At 39.9% G+C, this 21,907-nt stretch overlaps 1 protein-coding gene across 1 annotated transcript in view; it reads left to right on the forward strand.

Annotated features, from left to right (window-relative positions):
• Positions 1 to 3,179: 3,179 nt before the first annotated feature.
• The window catches only part of FGF10 (fibroblast growth factor 10), a 67,047-nt gene continuing 48,319 nt past the window's right edge, over positions 3,180 to 21,907 (forward strand). Inside the window, exon 1 of the mRNA XM_056325697.1 lies at positions 3,180 to 3,790. Within this exon, the coding sequence (XP_056181672.1) occupies positions 3,457 to 3,790 (334 nt within the window). The 5' untranslated portion in view covers positions 3,180 to 3,456. The remainder of the gene's footprint in view (positions 3,791 to 21,907) is intronic.

Consider the following 21,907-nt stretch of genomic DNA (forward strand, 5'->3'; position numbering starts at 1 on the left):
AACTGAGAATGATTCAGGCCTCATTACAGAGATATAATCTACATTCATACATTTATGTTAGTGATTCAAATCTATTGGGACAGATTGAATTCCGTTAAATAGTGCATCTTTCCTGTGGAACTTTTCTCAGGCTTTCTCAGGCTAACCTAAGAGGTGACCCGACAATACAAAGTAGTGGGGTATTTAGGGATTCAACTGTGCTATAAAAGAAAGGCTATACAGAAAGTAGAAAAAAGAATGAGATACAATCTAAAAAGCTATGTCAGCTTTTCATTTGGACTCTGTTTTGTAAATGCCCTCCCTGTCATCACACAGGATTGAAAAGGACTCTATGCGTTGTAGTAGTTTTAAGTACTGCACTGAATATTGCACCTGCCAGAAGCAGATTTAATATGAAATTCCTGATATGTTGGTTTAGTTCTTAACCACAAGATCTTACAACCAACATACAGCCAATAACAAGCCAGAAATACATGTAAGCAGAAGTCTTCTTGAGTAAATTCAAGACAGTACCTATTTTTTTAATGAGTAGGGGTTAAATACTTCTGCTCAACCCCCAAACTACTATTTTTCTCCTGCCACCAGAGATCCTAAAATGCCAATTCACTGTATTTTCCAGCACTTTACAGAAAAAAAGAAAAAAAGACAGAAAAAAATGAAAGGTTTCTTCAAATGTATAGTTTCAAGACATAGCAATTATTTACAATTTAAGCTGTTGGAATCAAAAGAACTTCAGTTTTAGAAATAATGTGTTGTGCCCTTCATAACCTAGACAGCAACCAAATATTGACATCAGTTTTGTGGATATATATAAGCTGTGAGGCATTCACTGAAAAGTAGGCTTTTGCTTTTCATTTTGGTGTTTTTTTTTTTTTTATTAGTTGCCACAAAAGGAAAGCCTAAATCAGATTCACAAAAAAATTTCTGAAATGCTTTGCACTCATTGCAAATACATGCAGAATAAATACTCTGAAGTATCATAAACAACACCATAAAACATATTGATTCTAACATTAAATGGTTTCATTTTTAAGGCTGTTTAAATGTCACCCCCAGAATGTGAAATCATAAATTTAGGAGCCAGCTCTTTCCAGAATAAACACCATAATTGGAGAAAATCTTTTCTAATTTCTGTTGTGAAGTTCACAATATATTTAACATCCTAATCTAATGCATCAGTCTAATTTTAGAACTATTTGTTCTTTTCTGCATTTTCTGTTGTTTAAATTAAGATTTACTCCAAATGCCAAATGTAATTGCATAGGCAGTTTTCCATTGCATTCCACTGATCTGTATTAATAAACTGCCTTCAACAAATATCTGGGTTTATGTATTGAGCTACTCACTGTGTTTATGTGCTGCTTCACTTCTCCTCTATTTCATTCTCTTAGTGAATATTCCACCTACTTGCATTCCAATACGGTTATTTAACAATACTAAATGCTGAACAGAAATGTAATGTCTTGCATGCTGCTTGCACCCTCCCAGCCAATGATCCCTTATTCTGGTGTTAAAAGACATCATATGGAAGATGCCCGCCAATTACTGGGAAAGTTAACAGTTGAGTGAGGGGCTAGAAATATTAATCTGTCGTAACATTCAGTATGTGAAACGACAAGTCCATTAGGAGAGAAGGAATCAAAGGGAAAACCAACAACATACACCCCTCAATGAAAATAATAGCTTGAAAAATCGCTTTAAAATAGCCTTGAAAATGGAAAATTTATTTCTTTCTGGCAAAGAAAACTGCATTAGTTTAAAAAAAAATAAAGACAGCGAAATATTCAGACAGATTTTATGGGGAAACCTTTGCAATTCCAATAAAACCCCTTTTGCTTTGAAGTCAGATGTGTGATTCGGTAAATGACTCATGTTAGCAATTAGTAAATGGTCATTTAGGGCCCTGATTTCTTTTGAGACAAGAAGGGTGAGGGTGGGGAAAGAAACACAATAAATCTTGAGAGGCTTAAAAGGAAGAGCAGGCTAAAGTGTGAACTTTTTATTTCAGCAACGGAAGCAAGAAATCAGTGATTCATTAATGGAGGGAGAAAGACCTCCATGGAAGCTGGCAAAGAAGAAGAAAAAGGAGCTAATTATGTCTCTTCCCTTTTTACTCTCTCTGACCAGCATATAATCTGCTTTTCCAGGGTCTGCCTGTAGTATATACTTCTTTCCAACCTCTCCAACCAACCCCTCCTCCAGTGGGGGGGGGGGGGGGGAGGGGGGGGGATCTAGCAGGCAACAAGCTCCAGGTGGCTTTCTCAAGCGCTCCACTGCCAAAAAAATAAAATAAAATCCTCCGGTAGAAAAGTTTTTTGGGGTTTTTTTTTTTTTTTTTTTTCTTGGGGGGGGGGGGGGAGGGTGGGGTGAAGAGGGAGGGAAGCCTCCCTGGAGGGGATTGGTTCAGCCTGGAAGACAGGGAAATTAGTAAAGCATGAGTCTCCGAGCCATGCTGGTGGCCGGCGGAGGAGCAGGACGCCGCAGCAGCAATTAGCAGCCAGCCAAAGGCGGCGGCTGCCGCCGCTGCAGCCCCGGAGGAGGCGAGGGCAGCTCCCGGCGCTGCCTCCGCAGCAGGCACCGCTCGCTCCAAGGGTTTCAGATGTCCCACCGCTGCCTGACCCGCCGCAAATGAGGGTTGACCACCAGAGGCACATCCCACCTCTGATTTGTAATCTCTAACATTTAGGCTACGGCTTCCAACCTGTTTACAACCAAGGGGAGAAGGAAAGGAAGGGGGGGCGGGAGGGGGGAGACACAACGTGGGATTTTTTTTTTCTCCCTCTCTTTCTGGATTTTTTTTTTTTTAATACTGTGCTAGAGAATTCAAAGCAAAACAAAGAAACTGCCTCCTCTGGGGTCGTCAGTGAGAAAGGACGGGTTGCGCAACTGGTTTGGGATTTGCAAAAAGGCAAGGGGGTGGGGATCAGAAGAAGGTGCAAAGCCACAACGTGTGAGTGCGTGTGTAAAGGGGTATGTGTGAAAAATTCCTTCCAGCACCCCTCTCCACTGGTTATTATTTATCTTTGTTGTTGTTCACTATGCTGTCATCTATTTTTCAGACCTTTCTGCATCTAAGATGGTGAAGAAAGGAGTGAGGAAGAGAACAAAATAACTACTGGGAAGTCTCAAACCAGGTTGGGGAGTGTGTGTGTATGTGGGGGGGGGTGGGGTGGGGAAGAGCAAAAGGAAAGAGGATTAACCACAGCAACCCCCCCAAAAAAACCAACAGCTCTTTTTTCTGAGGGAGGACTCGAAGGATTAAAAGGCAGCAACTTCTGAGGCGATTTGTCCCCTGAGTTATGGATGTTGGTGCACTAACTTCAGGCCAGATCAGAGCTCAGAGGGATCTAACCAGAAACAGCAACCACCGGCTCTCCACTTGCCTTTTACCAGGTTTTACCCTTCCAGTATGTTTCATTTGATAAGACATTTTCCAGCGCCCAGAGTTTCAGTACAATGTGCAAATGGATACTGACAAATGGTGCCTCAGCCTTTTCCCACCTGCCTTGTTGCTGTTTGCTGCTGCTGTTCTTGGTGTCTTCTGTGCCTGTCACCTGCCATGACCTCGGCCAGGACATGCTGTCCCCGGAGGCCACCAACTCTTCTTCATCATCCTCCTCCTTCCCCTCGTCCTTCTCCTCTCCTTCCAGTGCGGGGAGACACGTGCGGAGCTACAATCACCTCCAAGGAGACGTGCGCAAGAGGAAGCTCTACTCCTACAACAAGTACTTTCTCAAGATCGAGAAGAACGGCAAGGTCAGCGGCACCAAGAAGGAGAACTGCCCCTTCAGTAAGTACGGCTCCGCCGCCGCGCTGCCGGGCAGCGCCTGCCCAGCGCCCCGGCCGCGGCAGCCCCGGCGCCCTCGCCCCCTCGCTGGGGAGGGAAGGGGACGGGGACGGCGACGCCTCGGCGGGAAGGGGGCGCGGGTGGGGTGGGCTCCTCCGGGACGCAGCTCTCCGCTAGCCCGTATCTGCAAGTCTCCTCGGTTACATTTGTTTTGCAAATGGCTTCGCCTAGCACAGTTTGTTTCTTTGCCTGGCAGAAAAGCAAAGCAAATTAGAAAGATGTGCAAGGATGTGGCGCGGAGTGGCGGGGGTCATTGTCTCCCGAATCTGAAAATTATTATCCCCTGTCATTAAAGTGCCTTGATGAGAACGCTGTATTGGAACAATGCATCAGTTCCCCCCATGCACACACGCTCGCTCTTCTCCAGGAGCCGCACAAGAGCTGTCTGCTCCGCACTCCCTCCTCCCCGAGCCCGGAACGGGGGGGTCCCTTTGGGCTGGGGTCGTGCCCGGGTTCGCTCCATGCCGCGGGGGCGCCTGGCGGGCGCAGGGAGCCGGTGCGCGGCCGCCCGCAGCGCGGCGGTGCCGGTGCGGTGCCAGCCGCGTCCTGGCGCGCCCGCCGCCCGCTGCCGGGCCGCAGCGCCGCTATACCGCTCCATTGTAAACATCTGGGGCCGGCTTCGCGCAGACCTCACACGCATTTCATTGTCATTTTTTTTTTTTAATTATTTCAAAGCAAAAGGCATATGACTGTTTCCATGGCTGAAGTTTTGAGCTTTTCTGTAGTTCTAATTAGACCGTTAGTAATAGCATGCTCCTGGTAATGTATTTCTGGCTGTCAGTGCTCAAAATGTAACCTTTATTCGGGTTTTCCTGCCTGGGCAATCTCAAGCTGAAGTAAGTGCAGTAAATCACAATATATTGCACTGTAACTCTTAAGTGACTGCATCCCACTATAGTAGCATGCTGAGAAAGTAAGCTCTGTTATGCTGGAGGAAACTCTCTGATGGGCTTCAGTGGTGGACAGCCACATTTTGGTTCTTGGACTGGTTTACATAAATCCAAATAAATCTGAGGATAAGTCTTCTGTTAAATTAAAACAACTTAAAGTAACTTAAGTAGGTCTTGTTAGCTAATGTGTAAAGTATGGAGTACTTCAGCAGGTTGCCGTGCTATATGACAGACATGACTGTTAATTCAGCTGTTTTTCTATTAAATACCCATAACGTAGGCTTACAAAGAGGGAGGAGAGGGCTGCAGTGTCATGTGTCATTACTTCACTTGCTCCACCTTGCAACTTCATACTTTATTATGCACTTAATATTCATAAAAACTTTAGATGTCAAAGCAGTTTAATCTTAATACCTCCCGTTCTGTGTTCCACAGAAAGCCAAATTATTGGAAAACAGAGCTACGATGAAGGCTTCGCTTTGATAAATTTGTGTGGAATGAGGCCCTAGCACTGTATTTCTTAGATTTAATTTTGTTTGGCAGAGGACAGCATCATTCCCCCAAAATTGGGATTCTGAAAGCTTTGTGTGCACCTCTGAGAGTAACAAGCCATTATGTGTAGAGCATTACTGTCAAGTAGGCTGTAAGGGGCCCAATCGGACAACAATGTACTCAGAGCTAAGTAACTACTCATTTGAGCGGTCCCACCTAGCCAGCAAAACTGTTCAGTCAGTAAAGTTGCATGCATGCATGTGCTTCTGGGAGACCTTGCCAAGAAAAGGTAGATTACACTGAAATGCACATACTGATCTTTCTACTTTCAGTCAACGTACAATAACAACCCACTGCAACTATAGAGTGTGATCCTTTTCCCCTGGTTTTCCAGTCAATGCATCAGAAAGAGACTTTGCATTCTGGTGGTGTCATGGTTACTGTCACATCTGCAAGTATCTACTGAAACAGAGGAGAATGTAATTTGTTTCATATAAAAGCAAAACAATGACTTCATTATGCATAGTTGTATCCTGTCCCTCAAATTTATGTGCGGTGAAGAAAGGACTCAGATCATCCTAAAACTTGCAGCTTGCTAACTGCACTTATATCACAAAATCAGACCTAGTGTGCATCTTTAAATACGAAACAATTAGGATTTTGTTAGAAGATAAGTCAAACAGTTGTATGTTCCTCTTTAGTAGTCATTACAATATGCCACGTGAAATTGTTTTCTGTAAAAGTACATAGTCTGAGACAATTTAAGAATATATTTACAGCACCTTTATTTCAAAGGTAGCTGTGCTATCATAATACTGCTGTAACCCTGAGCTGGACTGATTCCATACAAATATATGGTATCTTTAAGATAGTCTGAAATACATAATTATATGTGGATAGATTCCTGCCGTGCTTGAAGAGTCAGCCAGCCAGCCTACAAAATTGTAGCCTGTTGAACATTAGAGGCTATTTAATCTCTAATACATGTTCCTCTCTTGAAACCATGCTTTCCTAAACAAATAATAGTGAATGTTGACACACAAGACTTGGAAATATTCTAATTTGGGGGCTAATTTTCTTTTTCTTATATGCTAATGTTTAAAATTCATTTATGTTGCAGTAAAGCCTTATCTGCAGGGCTGTAAGATCATGATACGTAATTAGGTAACAACTTTCATGTCTGGCTGCCAGTTGAACACTATCAAGCAAGAACAATTGGAGAAAGTCAGAGTAAACATTCAGAAAACAGAATTTAGTCTTCAGCCTTTAAATGGCTCATGCAGCGTTCATAATTTGCTCTGTAAATATTGTGTAGAGTGTGCTAAATTGAAGTTTGATCTGGCAGATGGTTTCCAACTTAATTGCTTGGAACTGTTCCATCAACCTTTCTTTACCTACAGGGTAAGGGGAACAGAGGTAGCTTCTGACTGCTCTGTCAGGAGGCTGGGGGAACTTGCAGCATTTGGTGTATCTGGAGGGTGTCTGTCAGTACATAGAAGTAGAACACATTTTAAGTTTTGTTTTATTGATCCTTACGTCTGGAAGTTTGTCCTCAAAATGCAACTGATAGCTCCTCCCACAGCACCACAGCTGTGAGTTCCCTTGCCCCTGTGCTTGACAGAGCTATTTGCATGCATGAATAAGGAGACCTGTACTGCTTTCTGGTGACTGAAGTACATGGGGGAAAAACAAAACCAAAAAGCTTCCAAAGAGGAATTACAAAAGCTTTCACTACAACTTGATATCTGGGATGACCAAGAGAAGGTTAAGCTAGATGTTAAAATTGGGAGTGAACCATATGTGTGCAGATCCTGCCTTTATTGCACCCAGAAAGCTCTCTTGAAGATACTGAAATTTTTGGGGTTTAATGGATGGCGTTTATTGGACTACATGATATATGATAAGCTGGTTGAGGGAAATCTGAATGTATTTTCAATTGACTTTTAAGGCAGCTGCTAATAGCACTATGAAGTGCACAGACTTCAAATGTACAGGACAGATCTTAGCAGCTAAAGAACGGTAACACAATATGCAGTGCTTAATTAGCAGCTGCTAACCTGCAGTGTGTGGACGGCGTTCTGCCTGAGCAGGAACTGCAGGATCAGGCCATTATTTAGGTGGGAGTTTAGGGACTGGAGTCTATGTCACAGAGCTTGGATGTTAGTGGGAATGCTGAAGCTGTTCCTGCGGGCTTTGGACCAAGCAGTGCTATGCAAAACCTACGGTAGATGGCGGCACAGTCACTGTGTGGTGTCACCTCCGCTCGAAGTAGGTGGACTAGAAGGGGCTGGATCCTCAGCTGTATGAGCTAGTGCAGATCAAGCAAAGCTAAAAGGGCTTTACACCAGCGGAGAGTCCATTAATTGGCCTTCTGAGCTTCCAAAGTGGATGGATCCAAACAGTGCAAAGGCGCTGTGATTGCAGAATAACAGTGTTTACTGGGGAGCAAGCATGAAACAATTAGCTACTTCTCATGAGCTAACCTATTCCAGGTTTTTCCCCTGAGTATGCAATTATGTTTTTTATATAGCTTTAGGATCTGCTGAAGTCCCTGATAACCTTTGGCTTTATTTTAGTTAGCGTGGGTTCAGATTAGCAACATAGTCACTAATAGCAAGAAAGTTTTGAGTCTCATTCTGTAGCCCAAAAGATTGTAAACAACCACTCTTAATTACTAGAAGTGCTGAACATTACTACTGAGGGGTTTAAGTGTGTGCATATGTATATTACATATAAATACAGATTTTTACTATGTATTGGGTTATATACATAAAAATAGCATTAAATGTGTTTTGGTTAAGTATACTCGGTTTGATACTCAGCTTTTTGATTATACCTTAAGTGTAATAAAGTCATAAAGCTTGATGGGTACCTCAACCTCAGCTGTAAAGCTCAAACCAGATAAGAATACTTGGTAAAATACATTCTTTTGCTACTGAACGTCTTTAAGCTAGCTGTTTGGGGTTATGGGCTCCTCGTGAGCTGGTGTTTACAAATTAGTGTGAGAAATTTTCTGTTTTTCTAAAGACTGAGTAGTAGGCATATGTGTTTTGTTGTTTTACACTCCATAGAGATCTGGATTATTTATTAATAAAATCAAAAGACTTGAAATAGGAAATAATACTGTTTTAGCGAAGTTATTTGGAACTTTGGTTCTTTAATAGGCAATGTGTAAGTTCTTATGGAGATGATATCGTACTTTAAGTCTTTATTTTCTTCTTTTTTTTTCCTTCTGCAGAGCTCAGTTATATAATTTATAACTAGCAGTATACAACCTTAGGCACTAAGATTTATGAATGTGGAAAGAATTGTACTATTTAATGTCTACATGACACTCTCCTGTTCCCCTTACTGCATTCCTGCCTTGTGGACCCTTCATACTGGTACTGTAACCCTGTCATAAATCTGTTCAAAATACAGAGTTGTAAGAAGTCTTTTTTTCTTCATAAATCTAATTTATAGCCACTTACACTGGGGGAGTGGTGGTGATGGGAAAAAGTCTGTTCTTCTCAAAACCTCAGAAGAAAGAAACCAAGGGGCATGCAGGTTTATAGATGCCATGCTGTTGCTCTAATGAGAGGGTTCTCAAGTAGTGGCTTGGCCAAAGCTTCCCTTGAAGATGGCATTAGCTGAGTGAGCACTACAGAATGTGCTTATACTTCTGAAACATCTTGGATGCATTCACTCATAGGATAAGATCCTCTGTTTTGAAATAAAGCATTTTAAGATGACTTTCAGATGTCTTTGAGCTGTGTGTGTGAATAGGGGCCTTTTCACTTCAAAAGGGAGTCAGATTGGATCTTGCAATAGGGGAGTTTATTCCACTGAACCTTTCATTTTGGAAAAGGTGGAGCCCTTCTATGAGCAAATCTTGTTAACCTGTATGTCTTAAGTTAGAAATAGCAGGTAACTGTATGAACATAGGGCAACATCTCCTCTCATGGTGGATTCCTGACTTTTCTTCTGAGCAAGTAATATAATTGTACAAGGAAGGTTCCACGTAGGAAAAATAATCTTTATAAACAATATTGTATTTAGGTTCTTGAGCTTAATACTTGGGATGATAGAGAAAGTGTGTCAGCAAAGCAGAGAAATTATTCAGTCAACTTGGTATTTGCTATAATGCTGTCTTCCTGGCCTAGTTTTGTTTGGTTTTCTTCATTTTCTGAAGAGCTTTCTGAAGCTTTTACAGTCCCTTCTTCCCCAAAATTGCATTGAATTGAAAGTTCAGTTTGCACATTTTGAACACCTGCTACCACTGCTTGCAGTCACCATAAGACACTGAACTACTTTTATTCTAATATTCCAAGGCTTATCATCTAATGGCCTTTTTGCCACTTTGAATAGCACAAATAGTTTCAATGTTTATCAGCATTAACAACCAGCTTCAGCCTGATGAGACTGTGAAAAAGTAACCTTTGCTTGCTTTGGGCTATGGAAACCAACTTACTAGATCAGAAATGGAGGATGCATTTAGTTAACGTTAGCACATATGTTTCTTGATCAATACTAGTCTGATCAATACTAGTACTACTAGTCTGACTGTATGTATGTATTAAACAGATTCTTCTTTTGCTTGAACAACTTATTGTGATGCAGTGTTTAAATATCTTGCAGCCCTTTATTGCTCAGCTGCTCTGAACACAGAAAAGAAGTCAATGGTACTTGCAACCATTAGTTTTGTTAACTAGAAAGATCCTTTCCTAGCTGTATGAATCGCTTGTGTTTCTACTGCCAATTTGTTGTAAAATGTCTGTGTTAGTTACAACATAGTAAAAAGGAGACCGGAAACACTATTATATAAAGTTTTGAAAAATCAGCCTGGGAAAACTCTGTGTTTATGAAGAAAATTAAAATCTTCAAGGGTAGGAGTGAGGAGGAGGTGGCTTAATCTTTAATCACTGAATGGATATTAAAACTGAATTTGTTAGCTGAGTGGATTATTAAAGCTATTATTATGCTACTTCATGAGTACAATGCAACAAATAGAAGTTGCAGGGGGAAAAAATGTTACAAGTGAGTGAGGTCACACGCTAAATAATGGCTTTAAAGGCACTCTGTTTTTAAATTAGGTCACTTGTGTTCTTTCTTTGAACATTCAGTTCTAATTGCAACAGTAAATCAAAGAATACACTCAAAGTAGACTCCCATGTAAAGTGGACAACTGGACAGTGCCTTTTTACTGCTACTAACACGTGCATCCAATTACTTGGTTGATATACTCACAATGTCAGCTGTAAAGCATTCCCCTATTTTATAGTTAGCCTAAAGAATTATTAGCCTGTCCCCTTTCACATATACCTCTAAATAATCTGTCAGTAGTGTATATCTTCTACAGTTTAAGAGGAATTTTCACACACATCGAAGCTGACTTTCAGGAAAAAAAGGAGATGTTGAAACTGCACCAAAAAGTTTCATTACTTTTCTCCCTTCCCCCTTCCATAATTTCTGGTGTAGTGCAAGACAGGAAAAGGCTATGGATACTAGAAACATGAATGCTCGTGAATTTTATATAAAAACAAAGATCATATCTTTCATAAACCTTGATTTAGTAAAGCAATATGATGCCTGCTCCTTTCATGGTGCAATACATATGTGAAGGACAATAAACTTAGTTGGGTTTTGCAGTTCCTGATTCCTCTTCCTACATGGGGACCAGAAGTGAAAATGGGGGGCCCGAGGAGTCTAATTGCTCTTCCTTCTTCTGCCACATATTAGAGGTTCAAACATTGCACAGAAAAAAAGGAAATTCAAGTTTTCTTTCAGGTTCCTGATGCACATCTGTGCAGCTGTAGTCAAGTGTAGTCAGTGTGTGTGGGAGCTGAGGAGGGAACACAAGCATTTTGCAGTCATTCAAGATCATGTTTAATTGGAATTAATGCATGGTTGCCAAGTGGAGGCTGGGTGTAAATCAATGAAAGCATGCCTGCGTTAGAGGAAGGCAATGGGAAGTGTGACGAGTGCCAGAGCAGCATTAGAAAGCATGACAAGAAAGAAATAGGGGTGGCATGTGTCATGAGTGGGAGAGAGGTGTGGGGAGAAGGGGCAATGTGGCTTACCAATTTTGGCAGCGGAGAAGTGTTGGTGATGTTGAATTGTCCTGTCTCATCTCACTGACTCATCAGTTTGCTCACAGACTCAACCTATGAAGTCACTAAGGTACCTATTGAATTTGTTCAAAAGTGCATAATCAGTGTTGGGATATAAACTCTTCCAACTCGTGGTTTCATTGTGTCTTCTCTGACACTATTCTATAGATAATAGATACTATTTGATGCATGCTCTGGGATTCTTTTCTTCACATTATCCTCTTCCAGAGGATTAACAACTTGCTTTATTCCTAATGTTAAAGTCAGTATGGACTACTTCCAAGCAGAAAGGTGGGTAAACTTGCCCTTGGAAGTAATAAGCTTTTTAAAGGAGTTACGAGCAAACCTGTATTAAAGAAGAAAAATGTTAAGGTTTTATTAAGTAGGTTTTTCTTCAATTTTTCATTACACTAGTACTATCCACTGTATTTATTATAAGAAACATACACCTGAAGGACATCAAGATATCCTAAACTTCTAAGGGTTGTAATCTTTTGAGGGAGGAATAGGGTATTTTTGTGATTGATACATTTAGTATTACCAAGTAAGTCGTATTTTGTAAGCTTATCTTTAAGATTTGAAGTAGTAATGTAGTTATCAGTTCATATATTCAGTAACTGTTACTACAGTCAGCAAGAGAGTATATGCCCTAGAACAGAACAGGGTACAGGATGACTGTGTTTAATAGGAAGTGGATTTTATAAGACCATGGTTTTAGTGCTACCTTTTTATACATTCTTATGACTTTTTAGGAGATGTTAAAGCTTCTGATGTTCACTGAAAGAGCCTTTTGACTTCAACAGAACTAAGTTTGCTCTATCTGTATTTCCCACTTACTCATTTTTTCCATATAGTTTTCCTGGAGGTAGACATTGTCAGTCTGGAAGTACCTTTCTCATCTGCATGAAGTATCTTAGTACCTGTGGCACCTGTCCCTTGGACGAAAGGAAGCTAATGAAAACCTTCCCCTGAACTGTAACCTTAGCAGACTTCTCTGTGCCTCTCTCCCCTGTCTCAGGGGAAGGAGTGTGGTGCACAGCCCATGTTGTGATGACGGGACACCTTTCCTTTGTCAAAACACTAGTGCTAATAACTGCAATACAGAAGTTGTGTGCTCACTGAGGATCTGTCACTGCAAAACCAACAGTGACATGAAGAGAAGCGGCAGAAAGAGTCTAGAGCTAACCACATGAGCCAAGCTGTGGCTGCTTTTTGTTAGTGTGCTTCAGGGGTGGGTTGCTCAGCTGCCTCTTCAGACGCTGAAAAGATAACCTCCTCCCATGAAAGATACATGTGCTGTTTTGGTTCTTCCCCTCCCAAGTAGCTGGGTCAGCAGTAGGTAATTTGACCAACTGGTCTAAGGCAACACCATGTGTAAACTGGAGCTAAAAGTTAGTACTAGCTGTGTTTTACCAGGCGTTCTGATACAACCAGACATCTAAAGCATTGCAAGTTCTTTAAATTATCACTTTACCTGGTTCTGACAGAAGTAGCTTTGAAAGTGAGTAGCATGTAATAGAAGAAAATGATGATTCACCTTCTTAGAGATGAAGATACTGGGTGAAGGCACATGTGCAAAGTACCCTGATTATTACAAACAATAACATTTGCCATAATGTCTGTTAGTTTTTTTTGTGGACCAGCATCACCTCTGCTTCCAAACACCCGTAAGCACGCATAAATAATGACTCATTTCTTAGGACAATGTATAGATTAAACCACTTAAGCAGCTAAAATGTAATTTACTAAGGTTAGCACCGGGAGGTGCCAATAATGCCCTTTCTGAGGCCCAGAAGTGGATTCAGTTCAAACATTTTTGCTGTTTCCTGTGGGTTTTGCTTTGTGGGCAGCCCTAGTCCTAGGCCCAGGAGGATGGACAGAGATGCTGAGATCATGCATACTGGCAATTCTATACATCCTGGCAATGATGATGTTTCCTATTGCCAGCATACGGTGGGAGATACTGCAGGAGAGGGGGAGGGGGACAATACTAACAAAAATCTCTGCTCAAAGTACTATGTAGAGAAATGTACCATTCCTCTCTCAGCTTCATGTGCTTCAATAACCCGAGGAATGGTAAATGGAACCCAGTATGTACATCTCATGACATTTAGACTATGTAATATGTAACAGCTATATATTAGTTTATTCCTTGGTACTTCCTTTTCTCATATGGCAAGAACAGGGACTGCCAGTTGCTTCAAAGCTGATGATAACTATTAAGGAGCTATGAGACTGAACCCACTGACATTACTAAAACCATTTTATGATCACTGTGTGGAAGACAGAAAGATTACTATTAGTAAATGCAGTGTGTTAAATACCTTGCTATAGAGCTTTGGATAAGGAAATGCGTTTCAGCTTGTTGGTATACTTTACAGAATAGCTACTGCATCAAGGTTGCAACAAATTGGTTGGGAAAGAAAAGGTCCAACACCAGCTTTCTTTGCAGAAGAGTTTGCGGGTTTTTTTAACTTTAGAAAGATTCTTAATGACCATGATGGATTATTTTTTTATCAAAGCAAGACTGAAATGCATAAGGACTGGAATAATGATGTAGGATTGTGAGGAACTAAAGGTTTATGTGCTTCACCACGTGCTGTGAAGACACCCTGGGCATAAAGGGAGCTGGAGGACTCTTCTGTGTCCCTTGTGCTCCTCCTACTGATGGTCAAGCAACACAGGAGGAATCTGCTTAAGGGGAAAGGGAAGAAGACAATTTGGCACAAGGATAGTCTGTGGGAATTAAACTTTGAGTATGACAAGTGCCATGAAGTGTTAGGTATTATGAAATATCAGATCCTTATATATGTTTTTTATCCATTGTAGCCCAATATTTATAAATGTATTTTACTCTAATCTCTCTTTGGCTCTTTGCTGCTTATAAAATGAGAATAGTAATACTTCCTTCATGAGCAAGGGTATTATGAAAACAAATTATTTGTGAAACACACCAGTAACACTGTGATGAGTGCCAGGAAAAAAAAGCCCACCCAGAGGGTAATCATTCTCTTTTTACAGGAAGGGTTGGATATAAGGAATAGGAAGGGCAGTTTTGTCCTCTTACAGAACAGAAAGAGTAGGCTACTTCTTAACTCTTCTGCTGATTTAGGTGTTTGTCTTTTGACTAGAAAAAACAAGATTCCATGGAAAAAAAAATATTCTATAGCCTCTCTTGCAAGCACTGTGTCAAGATTACTCAACAAATTTATTGCATGTATACAAGAGGTAATGGCAAAATAGCTCCTAACCAAACAGCATAACCATAGGTGCAAACTGGATCTGTCCTTCTGCCAAGCAGAGCTCTAGGTCTGGTTGTGCTATATGAACATTATAGTCATGAGAGATGTAAAAATTTACTTTGCTTTAAAGGTATGAGCATTGGGATGTTTCAGCTCAAGGATCTATATAATTTCTATGATTAAACAGTTGAAATGTAATTGCGATTTCACTCACTTGACTGTCAGGTCTATCAGTCAAAAAAAATCAAGCGTGATCTCCACCTAATATTTATTGTCTTTACACCTATTGTATAAGTTTGAAACTTCCTTAATTTCTATTAAATTCTGTCTGTGTGCTGAAGTTAAGCTACAGGAATTATTTGTTTGGGTGTTATTTCTTTTGCTACCATTTTTTTATTATTGATACTTCCCCTTTAGTGTTACAGACACTATTCTTTTATTTTAATTTATTATAGTTACTTTTACATGTCACAACTTCTCTTTGAAATGACAGCCATCCAAGTTAAAGTCTTTTCAACTTTAGTGAAAACATATCTAATGAGGCTGACACTTGGCTCATGTGGTATTAATCTGGTCTCTTGGTCATTTCTTCTGTGTCTCCTGCTGCAGTCTGCTCTCAAAAAAGACATATCTGCAGCTGGGGAGTACATAAGATTAACTTCCGCCTCTCTGTGGCTTCTTGCCTCAGACCACACACCAAATAATTCCTCAAAGCATTATCCAGATTTGCTCAAAATTCACCATGCTTGCTTTATTCCTTCAGTTCTGCCACACATGCATTTGTGGACTCTGCTTGCAGCTGATTCTGCTTATGAAACAGGAAACATTTTGCAAAGATGAGGATTTGGAGACAAACACTGTTGTACAGTATCTGTAGTAATTTTTCTGTGGAACTCTTCCCTTTTTGGTTTTGCTGATTTTATAAATGTACACAGTAGACCATAAAGGTCAGCAAGATGTAACGTTTTTGTTTTCGACTGTACTCAGGGCATAACCAAGGCTGATGTAGCTTTTCAGTACAGACTGAATTATAGTAACTCCTGTGTCCAAGATGAACTTAAAAAAAAAAAAAAAAAGCGAATCACAGTGCTTATATTCAGGAAGATCTTTAGTGTTGTTTAACTATGAAAGCCTATTAAATGCTACAAAAAAAAAAAAGAAGCCACTGTGTGGATGGAAGAAGGATTTGTCAGCTCTCCTATCCTATACCTCCAGACCTTCATCACAGTTTAATATACTTAAAAAGCAAGCCACAGATATAAGGAGCGCTGTGCTCACACCCCAATGCAGAATCAAGAAGTATCAGTAATAAAGAGCAGGAAAACCAGTACGTAAAACCGTCTTGTACTTAATATAGGTAGTTACAGCTGAGATTACAACACTTCTCAGTAAGTCCGTAACGGGGATGGAAAAATAATTTGGGTGTTTGAGTAAATTTCAGCCTGGCATTTTCTAGTATTGGTATTGTTTTTTTTTCAACTAAATACTTTTCAGTGGTAGTTTAGAAGCTTTCTGCTTTTCACAGTAGCCAGTCATATGTGTGTGTATATATATATATATATATATTCATTTATAGATGTGTTTTGTGGGCCAAACTATAGAAGTTCTATGTGCAAAACACCTGTTACGCACTCACAGCCATACTGATAGTGCAAGAGTAGATTGCATGGTGATGCAACTAATGTACCACATAAAATGGAGTTTCCAAAGAGTCTGTAACAGCTCTGACAAGTGTAATCCTTGTGCATCTGTTGCTCTGAGCACACCTGAGAGCTCCCTCCATTGAGTTTACAGCTTAAAAGTTGTCATGAGGTGAAACATCTTGAGTACAAGTAGACATCTGTGTCATTATTATAGTATTCAGACAGATTAGATTACTGTCTTCACAAGGACCATAGCATATAATTTACCTAGCAAAGGATGGTAGAGACTGCTAGATATCTAATAATAATTTCAGCTTAGTGAAAGAACTTCTTCTCTTTGTCCAATAAATACCTTGCTAATGAATCCTAGTTAACATGACCACATGACTTTGTAGCAGAGGTTTTTTGCTGTTCTCTTTTTTTTTTCTTTGCATTCCTTATCCAAATGGTAAGATTTTTTTTTCTGATTTTGAAGGAGAGCTGATACTCACAAGTAATATGTCACAAGCCACTAAAAGTGTCAAAATCTTACAGCAGGCCCTTGGTGGCTTGTTAATCTCTCCTTCCCCCCCCTTCCTTTTTTAAAGGAAAAAGACTAATCCATTTAAATATAATGAGAGCCATGCTTGCCATAGCCTACTTTTCAAACAGTATCAGCCAAGCAAGATCTGTCTTATTTCTTCACCTTGTTTTCTTGGCTCAAATAATTAAACAAAAAGCTGAAAAATACAGGGTTTTATGGCAAAGCTATTTCATATGTCAAATGAGAAATGGAGGCTGTCACTTTCATAACACAAAAATATACAAGTGTTAGGGCAGGGAAGTTTTTCTTTTCCTTTGTGCCCCCCTTCTAAATTATCATCAGCAACATGCAAAAGATAAACCTCTATGTTAAATAGGGAGACCAGATGTATGTTTAACCTCTTGCCCCCATTTTTCTAACTGGTTTCCATTAGGAACAAGAAGTTAAAATATCTCTAAACAAAAATAACTGATATGGTAAAGTGAACTTTTCAACTGGATAAGAGCTCTTTAGGAAAAGGCAGTATTACAGAGCCCTGTGTTAGGCCAGCAGACTGTTTTACTATAGTGATACATCTATACTCAGAACAGTAACTCCATGTTTACTTTTGATAAGTAGTGGCAGAAAGTTTGGTGAGTTGCAGCAAAACCGAAAGTAACAAGTAGTTAAAATTCTCATGTGTTAAAGACCAGTCAACTGTATGGCTGTATTATTTTCCCTGTCTTCAGAGACAGTGACTGAGGCAGGGAGTTTAAAGACCAAGAATTTCTCTTATCTTTATTCAATCTTATTCCACCATAAATCCTGGCCTGATGATTCTACTCTGTTCCTTAGTTTGTGTTCACTATACAAAGGATGACATGAACATTCTTAATAGAAATGGAAATTGAAGGGTAAAGTGTAATTTATTTTGTATAACAGAGTGTTTCTGCAACATAGATGTACATGTATGACAGATTAAATGACGACTTTAACACTGGTTAAAGATACAGAAGGTAGAGACAGTAAAGACACAGAAAGAAGAAAAGTTGACAGAAGTGATTCAAAAGAGACATTAAGCAATTCAGTCTAAAGACAGAGGTATTGGAAAGTGTCTTCTCTTGGTAAAAATGCCTGTCAGCCATGGATTCAAGAAAATTGGCAATGTTTGAAAATGAGTTGTTCTTAATAAGCAAAGCTAGGAGCTACTGGTAACCCATAAGCTATCCTTTGGAAGAGTTTGGGAACTGAGTTTGTTTTATCATGAAAGATGAATGTTTTAAGTGCTGTTAATGTATTCACTACAGATACCAGCTGTAGAGAGTCTGTCCTTTTGGAAGTACAGAGTCTGAAAACCAGCGGATTTTGCATATGGATTTTAAATTAATCATTTTAATTGCTTCCTTCTCATATTGTTGAGCTTTTATGGATGAGTTAATGTTTAGGAGATATTTAACTGAAGAAAAGGTATTCAACCAGGCACAAAAGAAAATTGCCTACAGAAAGGCAGGGGAAAGAGGTCTGACACTGAAAAAATCAAGATACTGTTGCAATCAGAGAATCACTACCAGAAGTGAGTGACTAGAACGGAAGCCCTCCAGGAACTTGTTCGAACTCCTCTGCTGGAGGTTACTAAATCTCACTAGCTCATGTTAGCATTCTATAATTTTCCCCATGCAAAATTACACATCTTAGCTTTACTAGCTTAAATTCAAGATTTCAGCCATCCTGGCTGGTTGGTATTATCTAAAGCAAGTGTACACTGGAGTGTTTGGAAGGCAGCTAAGCTCCATCTAAAGACTGGCTGGCATAGACACTTTTTTTTTTTCCCCTTTAGTCATGATTCATAGCAGGGATGCAGGATGTTTCAGAAGGAAAAAAAGTAAAGGAAGTGTTAAAAGGAGTGACATTTGACATAAAATTACCAAAATCATTTAGACTTTGAATAGAGAGGATGGAGTTTTGACCCTGTACCTAAGTGTAGCAGTCTAGGATCTTAGTTATGCATTCCTCACATTTCTTTGAAATTGGCAATGTAAAGTAGCCAATTTATTCGCACTGTGATTTCAGCTTCTACCAATAGTACCATTTCAGCACCTTATAAAAGTAATAATACCACCTTAGAACCCAGTCCAGGAGAAAATACCAGTTGATTTTATGGGTTGTGCCAATCCTGGAAAAAGTTGCAGATGTCAGCTTTACAGTAAACTGAAATAGCCGAAGGAAAAGGTGAGTTGTGGGCTAAAGAGGAAAAGGAAATGAAAGAAGAATTCTTTGTGCTGCAGGCTGCAGTGGGGAGGCAGGAGCACTCTGAATTCACACAATAAGCTCCTCATCTTTTGTGCCCTGCAGCTACCTTAGAAGCTCTGTCTTCTCCTTATCAGCATGAATTTCAAAGGTGAAATGCCAGTATTGGAACCATTCCTACTGAATGGCTTCAGCTGACAGTTTCTGTGGAACAGCAGCCTATGCATGGTACCAATGGCATCTTTACAACATCTCTGGAACACTCTCATCCACTCTTGTGGGCACTTCCACGTGGCCTCTCCCACCTACAAACATCCTATCTGTTGGCAGTCTGAGAGCTGTAGGTAGGTGGAGAGTGATTTTTGGCTCTTGGCCTAAAACAGGGAAGTTCTGCAAAGCCATGTAATGTATAACCAGTGAACTTATGGCACCAAAACCAATCTCTACTCATCTTCCTGTGGCTTCTTCTTTTAACATCAACTTTTGGTAGACCACTTTAAAATGGTCAGGCAGCCCTTGTGTCCCAGGATCAGGACACAGCCAGCATCACTGTGTAGTTTACGATGACTCAGGAGCTCAGCTTTGTGCACAGCCTCACCATGGGCATTTGGTCAGTGTGTGTCTGTTATTCAAAAATGTGTCAAGTCACAGGAAAGCAGGACCAAGGAGAACCTCCTGGGAGCCTTAACATAGCCCCCTTATCACCAGTGATTGTCATATACATTTTTTCAGAACTATATCAAGTTCAATTAACACCAGCTAGGTTTGCTCATCATACTCCTTAGCTGTATTTTACAGAAGGCTATTCCACAGTCTTGCTCCTCTAAGGGCTACAAATAATTCTTATTTTCAGTCAAAATACCTTCATAATCTGCACTACTTTCCCTAGTATCACCCTTCACTGCCTCATAGCTTTTCTTCTTTAGAGTTCGCCACCACCATTTTCACATAGAAAGCAGTTATATTCTCTCCTTGTTTTTTCTCTTTTTTAAACGTGGTATGCCAGGTTCGTTGCTAAACAGAGAACAGGGTGCTGAGACATCACTTACCATCTTCCTGCTCATTCTGGATGGAAAGGAATGTAGCTACATCCACATACGCTAATAAACTATGCATCTTGGTGGAGGATATTAATTCCTGTGTGGCACCCTGGAAATGTAGCTGTCTTGCTTTCCAAACCTAAGTTATATAGCTTTTCTGGGGCAGTTTAATTTGAAGTATTTCTTGTGGGTTTTCTGGTTGGTTCCGTGTAGACATGCCCTTTTCTTGTGAGAGAATGCTTTCATTCTCCTGTCTTTCTAAAACTGCTTCTAGGTGCCTGGTCGTAAACCAAAACTACACACCATGTCCCAGGCCTAAAAGAATAATTCCAAGATTACCAAAATTAGCAAACCCCCAAAACAGACCTCACTTCTCACTTGGCAAAGGATGCCTTCTGCCCAACTAGTAAAAGAAATGTGGACTACAGAAATGGGCCTGGTTTACGGTGTGTTTGTCAATGCAGAGTGTTGAAAAGGTTTAAGTACTCTGTTGATTGATGGTCAGAATACAGCTGATGTAGACAAAGGTGAATTGAAACAATTTATCATGTGGTCTTCTACTGTCATTGATTTGCGTATAAGACTTCTGAAATTTGAAAGGAGAATATTGTTTTATGGGTATTTTGGGGAGGAAACTTGTTTTCCCCCCTTTCTTAAAGACGTTGAAATGCCAAAGCATTTTCCAACTGGATTGAATATGAAATATTGAAACAGACTTTCCTACAAAATCAAAGTCCAAAATAATGTCTGCTTAGATGAAGCATGACATTTTGGGGGAATTAGTTAGAAACATGTAATGAAAACTGTCCAAATTGAAATACTATTTTTACTATAGTAAGCTTAACAAGATGTTTATCTTTTTCTTTTAGAAGTATAATAAATGAATTTTATCATAATTTTTAGAAACTGGAGTTGAAAATTTGGTTGAAGCTCATTATCTCTATGGGGAAATGAAATTTATTTAGTGATATTTTCAAATGAAATAATTTTTGGTCATAAAAGTACCATCTATAGCTTGCTAACTTCAAAATAGGAAAAGAATTGGAGAGTGAGCAAATAAATGCTCAGAAGAGGGTTGCAGTATTCTTTGCCAAAATAATCAGGCTCTTCACTGACACGATGCTAAACACAGAGAATTACTATGTTGTGTTTTGCACAGGCCTGTGTCCAAGTTCTTGGTCCAGGCAAGCAGTTTGACTGTAAAACATCTAAGTTAATACTTGAGGCTCTAAGGCACAGACATCTGTATGATAAAGGAATAGACAGTTCCAGCTAGTCTTAGCTTCAGTCCCTAAGAGTTATTGAATTAGAAACACTAGAGAGTTGGGGCACATACCCATAAAGGCTTAACATTGCATACAGAACTGTTGCTTTCCATGCAGAAACCTGCCCATGGGTTGTTATCTGTCTGTCCCACATGTAGAAGGGAACAGGCATAGCTCTACCTTTACTTTCTTGGCTTCATTCATCAGTGTTATCAATGGGTTTAGGATAAGTATTAGGAAACATGCTTGTTTTCTGCTCCCAAGCAAAAGCATTGTTTGCCCTATACAGTGCAAGCTGAGGAACCAAAACCTTTTTTTTCATGAAGTTGTATCATTTTTATGCTAAACACGCATTTCTATTTAGAAAAACACTTTAGGAATCAGTGGCTTTTATGTGGCTGTGTATTTGCATTTGATATAATCCATACAGGTCTCTTGCTTCTGTGTTAAGAAAGGGTGAAAAGAAGTGTTGACAATTACAGGTTTTTTCGTATTATGACAGATCTTTTCAATATAGTATTTCCTGAAGCCTTTAGGTATATTTTCTCATGTTCCTGCCATTCTAAGATTGATCTATCAGCCAAGGCTATTTAGTACTCCCCTGATGCATCAAGATGTCATAGAAGAAGCGTGGACTGTTGCAGCTGATC

This window comes from Falco biarmicus, chromosome Z, assembly GCF_023638135.1.
Source record: "Falco biarmicus isolate bFalBia1 chromosome Z, bFalBia1.pri, whole genome shotgun sequence".
Classification (NCBI taxonomy): domain Eukaryota; kingdom Metazoa; phylum Chordata; class Aves; order Falconiformes; family Falconidae; genus Falco; species Falco biarmicus.